Source organism: Pinus tabuliformis, chromosome 5_1 (assembly GCF_031772625.1).
Source record: "Pinus tabuliformis cultivar Carrire ecotype Pingquan chromosome 5_1, CPIR1, whole genome shotgun sequence".
NCBI lineage: Eukaryota > Viridiplantae > Streptophyta > Pinopsida > Pinales > Pinaceae > Pinus > Pinus tabuliformis.
Window position 1 is genome coordinate 657,258,568 of NC_142305.1, and position 7,746 is coordinate 657,266,313.

Below are 7,746 nucleotides of genomic sequence, written 5' to 3' on the forward strand. Positions count from 1 at the left end.
TTCTTGTACAATTTCCAGAATGGCACGGTTTGCACTACGAGTCTCTTCGTCGAGCTGTACCCACAACTCAGGATGGTTCCCTGCAAGTCCCTGACCTGCTACAAATCCTTGGGATAAGCTATCTGTTCTTCTCATCCTATCGATCTTGCTCCTGTACTCAAACATAATTTATCAGGGGGATAATCAAACAAGTTTATTGATTGTTATAAATATATAAATATATTTCCCACACCACTGTCCCAGAGGTCTCAGTTTTTGGAACTTGGCTTTGATACCACTTGTAATGACCCCTGTCAATTAATCTACACAGTAAATTAAAAAAATTACATGGGTTACACATATTTCTTGCCCGGCAAGGTCCGGTACATAGTTGTTTACACCAATTTAATACCCTTGACACGTGGCAAACATAGGGAAGGTTCAAGAGCAGAGGTATCTGGATGTTTATCGTCACATTGAAAGTTTTCTGCGGAGGATGGAACATTTGATGGAATGTTTTTCTGTGGACATAAATGTCACTGGCTGCCTCTAGTCCACCTATCCTATTTCATTTATGCAGACTGGCCTGATCACGTGGCAGTAGCCTCTCTACCTTTGCGCCCTCAGGGCTCTCCTCGCATCGACGGTGAAGATGGAAAGAGGTCCATCCGAGGGTGGATCCAGCTTGAGGTATTTCTTTTGAGTTTTATTGTTCCATTATGGTATTCCGTATCGCATTTGATTCAGGTTTGCACTACCGCAACCCCTGCGCAGCACCGAGAAGACTACTATTTGCTACCCAGTCGCATCACCAGTTGGCTGGAAGCTGTGTTGCTTTCCACAACCGAGGTATTGGTAAACCCTCTCTGTGTTACATAGATTTTTGTTCTATAGCAACATATTACTCTGTTTCCGCTCAGCTTTTGATCTTAACTCACTACAGGATTGTTTGCTGCCTGTAGGCAAGGAAGTGTCCCACTTTTTTTCTTTCCTGTAAGTCATGTTTGGATGTGAAAGCGGTTCATTCACGCCGATTAACAGGTATGTTCCTGCTCTATACATGTCTATTACAAGTATCGAGGGTTTCCCTGAACCAGAAGAACTGCTTATTGATTAAGTTTACTAAGGAGGCACTCGAACCGGCTCCTTACAGTCTTTTTCTCTATTTCTTTTCCTACGAAATCGCAGGATGCTGATGGGGTTTGAACCTGGCGAATCCGCCAGCTCACACCGAGTTAAAGATCCTTCTGCGAGAAGGTTCCATTTTCTTTCTAGGCTGATACTTGCGTCGAGCTCTCGAGCTCTGATGCATTATTGTTTATTGTAATGGAATTTTGTTAATAATTTTATCTGGGTCTTTGTCCTGGTGAAGCATTTGACTTCTAAATTACTGTGATTCATGCGCTCCTTAAAATTATGCAAGTACCAGTTCTCTTTCGTTCCTCAACTACTGGCTTGGTCTCTACCAACCAAATTCTGCCATTGTAATGGCCATTGTCTATCCTGTAGTTACAAACCCCTGTTTTAATTTATAAGTTATGAAGTTTGAAGGATAGACTACTGTAATAATGCACATCTGGTCCTTATTTATATGATATGTGTTATGATGACTATGCCACTGCAATAGTATAAATCTTGACAATATTTATATGCTATATGTTGCCTATGTGGTTCAGTTCTATACTGTACAGAATTTATTTCAGTATTGCAAGATATTCGATATATTGTACTCTGCATGATAGCGAGTTTTCTGGTTTAAGATACAATAGCCGCTGCATGCTATGAATCCCAAGAGTATATCCGTCAAGGCTAGACTCTAAATTCGACCTCGTATTTACGTTCCTTCTGAGCCCCTCGATTCAGTACAGGGTCAAGTCCTGTAGAGTCTTATTGTAGTTATGATTTATTTATATACATGTATGTATATGGGTAATTTACTTGAATTTCTTATCTTATTGTCTTCTAAGGGTTCTGAATATACCCTAACCCTAGCCGTAAAACCTATCTCTCCACACAGGTGCAGTTATGCCGCTCGCGAAATTTCCTTTCTCTTTTGACTAGTTTATGTTTCGATAGCCTTGTTATCTCAAGGTTCATGGCTATGCATTAAATTGTCTGTATGTTTCATCTTTGTACTAGGCATATTATCTGAGTTTACTTTGTGTGAAATAAACAGTAACAGTTTTGAGGATTACTGGTTCAAGACTAAAATAATTTTCGAGCAGATTCCCATTCTATTCTGTCATTGTCTTTTCTTTAATGCGAGGAAGACATTCCTTTTCCCTTTCTTTTATTTATTCCAACCGTATAAATGACAAAGATCCAATTGCATAGCTAAGGTCAAGGCTACCGCTTAACTGGCTATTCTAAGCCTTGTGGCTTTAACCCTTAAAGGCCTTCTGCTGTTATCAACGTGTCATAATAAAACTAACCTAACTCCTACAGACCATCTAAATAAGAAATTTGTTGGCCAGCTCAGAACTATAAATTTGCCTCATACTCAAACCGTCTTTCTGTGCACTATTTATCATTTCAACTTTTTCCCATTTCGCAACCCTTCTAATAGGACTAACCAAATAACTTAAATAGAACTTTCAGTAGTACAGTAACTACAGAACAAGATTGTCATAGTGGTATTTACCTGTATCTGGTATGAACAATACTTGTTTTCTCTTTACTCAGAACCTTGTCACCACTCGTTCTCTGCTTGTCTTCCTCCCGTCCGCGAGATTTGTCTGCGCGACCAAATCTCCCCCCAATCTTGTCTGTCAAGTCACAACCTTCAACAAACTTTTCATGCACTGTCGTGCCAATGCTATCTGGTCCTTACCAGACTTAGCATAAATTTGCTATCATTGTCTCGTCTGTCCCCACAGCACGGTTTCCCCTTTCCTCCCTCCTTTCCTTTTCCTTTTCCCACCCCCTTTCCTTGGATGGTTACGTTTGGAAGAAACAGTTAGGTTTTTTGGCAACTGTTTTATTATTAAAAGAAACATCGTCCAAATGGGAAGTTACAATTTTCAAGTATGACTCAATTTAATTCTTAAGTGCAGAGTTAACAATTACCATTAATTCAAAACAGTAAATAGCACATTGTCCAATGTCTTTTAACCTACAACAGTAATAAAATATTTACAACCATCTTTTTGTCCGGGAATATTACACTTGGTCTTACATTGCAGACGATCTGACTGGGTTCCGTTTATTGACGCGTATATATTAGACAGAAGGTGAAATGACAATAAAATCCCAGACATTACACTTGGTCTTACATTGCAGACGATCTGACTGGGTTCCGTTTATTGACGCGTATATATTAGACAGAAGGTGAAATGACAATAAAATCCCAGACATTCCGCACTGCTGAGCCTGACTAAAGATTTTTCTAGTTTTGGATGGGTTTTAGCTAGCCTCATTAAATATTTCTTCATCACTGTATTCGTTTTCCACACTGAAGGCTAACCAGGGTCATTCAACATTTTCCTTCTTGGGAAGATTTTGTAAATCTTCAATTATCTCTGAGAATGAAAACTCATCGGCTTCGTGAAGCTTTTAATTTTTGTCCTTCCCAAAATTTTATCGATCCTTTATTTTTTATCATAGTGAAATGTCATAGGTCTCATTCAATCTCCTCGGTTTACAAGCTTCGTCTATTCCGTGTGATTATGTTTCACTGTTGGTATGTCAGGATCTAATCAACAGTGATTGGTAGAAAAAAAAAAAAATCCGTTCTGATATCCCCTCTCTGGAAATGCAGGAGGAGGATTTCACAGTAGAAGCAAGGGCTCTAAACTTGCACATGTTGCCTGGCTTAGCTGTACGCACGATGGGTGCCCCGGATGGACATGGTCTTGATGTTAAGTCAGCAGTCATAAGCTGCCTCAATGGATTTGAACTAGAAGGCTTACCAGCAAAGGTAATGAAATATTTGAATTTATTATGCCTTAAACTTTAATCCCTAACGGTCTAATCCTATTTTTTCCTTCATATTACCATCAGTCCAACGGTCTAATTCTGTTTTCTTGCTTCTTATCACCATCAGTCCACGGGGTAAAATGTTACAGCCGAGGAGGTTAAGGCATTGCTGCTGCATAATGTAGCATATCTACCTCGACTATAGGAAAAGCAGCTTACTACACATCTTCAGATTATTCTTCATCTGCAAAGCATGATATTCTTCATGTGCAGATACGAATTCATGGATTTGTTGTTGTGGTAGCACTTTCCCCAAAGGGATTCTGATAGACATGAAGAAGAAAGCTTGAAATAAATGGTATCCTTTTTTTTCAAGGGGAGATTGATACAGAAGAAGAGGCAGGCAGACAATACATATTTGGCTGCGAACCAAAATATGTGGTCAGCTGGGATTTTCCTTGAAGCTACCCACATATCAAATCGTTCAGCAGACTAATCATGTCGTTCTGTTCTGACTGTATTTGTAGTCTTCTGCAAGTCATGTGAAGGCCAGCATTTTGTTGGGTCGATAGTTGGTTTCAAGGATTCAACGTGAGAATTATCTTGACAGAGTCCAATATGTACCTGTACGTTGTTTCAAATACTCATGGATAGATGTGATGGATTGAAAACAAGAGCTCTCTGCGCTGAACGTCTGTGATATTTTAGATAATGAAACAGTGGACTCGTGAGTATTCTAACTCAGGAGTAAAACGATTTTGGATAGAGAATTTATAATAATCGTTGTCAGAAGCGTTTTCGTCCAAAAGCTCGCAATTCTGAAGATAAAGAGCTAACAAAACCCCCGTTCAACACATTATATATGGATTTCAATCTCTGTGGCACTTATTAGGGGAGGGTATGATGGTTTTGTATGTTCATTCGAAATTTCGGGCTCCCTTTGGATTTTTATCATATAATAAAATTACACTCTTTATTAAAGATTTCGGTTAATATGTAAACGCTTAATAATACATTTGAAGCATGGTTTATGGGTGGATTTGTTTTTATGGATATAATGGTGCAACCACATTTCTATGATGAGAATATGGTATGGCTTTTATGAATTAAGTGCTTTTCATATTTTTTATTTTGATTTTTAAAATAATTTGATTGGGAATATTTTTCTTTAAACTAATTTAATTTAAAAATGATGAATTAATATATTAAAAAAAATATTATTTACAAGATTTTATAGATAATTAGTCACTAAGTTGCTAGTTTTCTAAGATAAGATTTTTTAATATGGTTTATTAATTATCTCAAATCTTAAGATTTTACAATTTTTTCTTAAGCTGCAAATGAGTACATCTGCTACCCTCATAACTATTTGGGTGGTCTGTTACACAATTTGATTTGATCATAGATAACTCAGGTACATTATTGCAATAAAACATGCATGTCTGAAAAAAAAAAAAAAAAAAAAAAGGTCTTACAATAAGAAAAACCTAAAGTTAACATACAAGTACACTTTTCGCCTTTTATTTAATCTAGTTGTTCATTCCAAAACATAATCCTCAATCGTCTCTATATGCCTAAGAGGGATCATATCATGTATTATTGAGTTACAACATATATGGATGTACCTAATCAGGTTGTTCATTCCAAAACATAATCCTCAATCCTCTCTATATGCCTAAGAGGGATGATATCACATGCCAGTGAGTTACAACATATATGGCTAAATAATACGTTTTACATTGACCTTGGAAAATGCATATTTCCTATAGCTATGCTTTGCAGTTTGGACTAAATGCTCTAAAGTCTTCATGGAGTACTCTAGCTCTCCATGACATGATATCTCCTTCAGTAAGCCTCAACACCATGCCGATTCTCCAAAGTGTTTTGATGCATACTCATTACTCTGATCACCTTCTTGTCACCATCATTTGCTAAGAGGCAACTCACCTTTTATCATCTCATAAATTACCATGTGTCTTCTTTTAAGAAAAGGAAATTAGAATGGTAGTTGGAATCGGTAGAACTACCCTTGTAGTGCCTATTAATCATCATTATTACTATTTTTATCTCAACCATTAATTCTGATCCATTCTATGGTGATCAATATTCCAGATCACATTTCACCAACAAATTTCCATATGTCAAACCATTTAACCAGTGATCAAGCATCAACCTTTTACATAACCACCAGCACTACACCATGCACACTCTGATACCACTTGTCAATCATTAAACTAATATGAAAAAAATAATCAAAATACAATTACATACAGAGTCGCAACACACATGATTTTCCAAAATACCGATAATAAATATATTATTTTGTGACCTAAAATAAAACACATGATTTTCCAAAATGCCAATAATAAATATATTATGTTGTGACCTAAAATTAAAAAAAAAAAACAAAACAAAACCAAAAAAAACAAAAAACATATTTAAATTAAATATAAAAAAATCAGACCATGTCATTGCTCCCACCAATATACCTTAACCTCCATAAAAACCCCTACAAAGTAAACATTCTCTCAATAAAATTCATCTAACACAAATATTTCCAATAACTTATATTCTTAAAAATCAAGTTACTCCAAAAACATGTAAAATATAACCCAAAGTAAAATCTCGATTCTTTATAAAAATCAAAATAAACCTGCAATGGCTTCAAAAGAAATGGCGCACAATCCATAAAATAGGATGCTCTGGTTACAAATCATATTCATAGCACGGAAATTTATATCAAAAAGGCTTTTCAGAGTTTATAAGCGACCATCTTTTCTATAGCAACGATCCCCAAGGTGACTCTTCAAAGATTGAAATGGCTATTGAAACTACTAATCACAGTACTTTCGAGAAACGTGCCTTCTGTCTATAGAACTACGAAGTGCCCTTCTCAAGGATTTGGAAAACGGTTAGGACAGGATTCAAATATCACTATTATTGTTTTTATGGATTTGAATGGTATTTCTGAAATAAAAAATTGTGCTAATATCAATTTTACACTGTTTTCGTTAAAAAAAATATAATAAAATATAATTAAAAAAGTTTTTGATCTTTTTTATTTTTAATATTACAAATATGCAACATATCATTATCTTCTTAGTACATATTTAAAAAAGGAATTTTTACTAGTGAATATAAATATCCTCTTAAAATAGTATTATCCTCTTAAGGACATTAATGAAATTCATGAAACTCTCCAAATATAACCTTTCTAAACTCACTTCCATTACTGAATCAACCATTAACCGCTCTGAACATCTTAAAAACGGCACGAGTAAATACCATCATTATAAAGTTCGAAGATAATTCTTTTTTCTCGTTATTATTATGTATAATTTGAATACAATATTATATTAGAGTGGTTCTCATTTTGAATTATTTAATTGTGGGTGTGATTATACCAGCGTTAATGCACTAGATCTCATTAGAATTGTAGTACTGGTATTGGGATGGCTCACGGGTCTTTGGATTTACCATAAATGGGTAACAATGCACTCCTTGTGATAGGTCACTGGGTCAAATCCCCTGTGGGTGCTTACCTACCCCCAAAAATAAATATATATATTTAATGGTAAAATGTTATTATAATAATTATAACTAGCTTTTGCACCAGATGCTACAAAGGAAATGTCGTAAGTCGGTAGTGCATATGGAAGAACGGCATAAATGAAAAAAAATATGATATGTTAGGTGATCTATCTATAGCCAAATTTGAATGAAAAAAAATAAAAAAATCTAAATGTTAAATGTAATACAATCAAATAATCTGTTCAAACCAAAGACATGCACAACTTCATTCCCAAGTGCTCAATCCAAGAGCTTACTTTAATTAAAAATTGCATCCCAGAC

General features: G+C 35.6%; 1 protein-coding gene across 2 annotated transcripts; it reads left to right on the plus strand.

The window, feature by feature from the left end:
- Nucleotides 1-3,230: 3,230 nt before the first annotated feature.
- Nucleotides 3,231-4,416, plus strand: LOC149166704 (transcription factor SCREAM2-like). 2 transcript variants are annotated; one of them, XR_016260456.1, is made up of 3 exons: nt 3,231-3,306; nt 3,737-3,895; nt 4,022-4,416. XR_016260456.1 is itself a non-coding variant. In XM_089431392.1 (2 exons), exons 1-2 carry the CDS (start codon nt 3,731-3,733, stop codon nt 4,031-4,033), a joined length of 177 nt encoding a protein of 58 aa, XP_089287518.1. In that variant the 5' UTR covers nt 3,670-3,730; the 3' UTR covers nt 4,034-4,416. The 2 variants fall into 2 exon arrangements, 1 of the variants encoding a protein (XP_089287518.1); XM_089431392.1 differs by lacking the exon at nt 3,231-3,306 and having other exon boundaries at nt 3,670-3,895.
- Nucleotides 4,417-7,746: the final 3,330 nt, after the last annotated feature.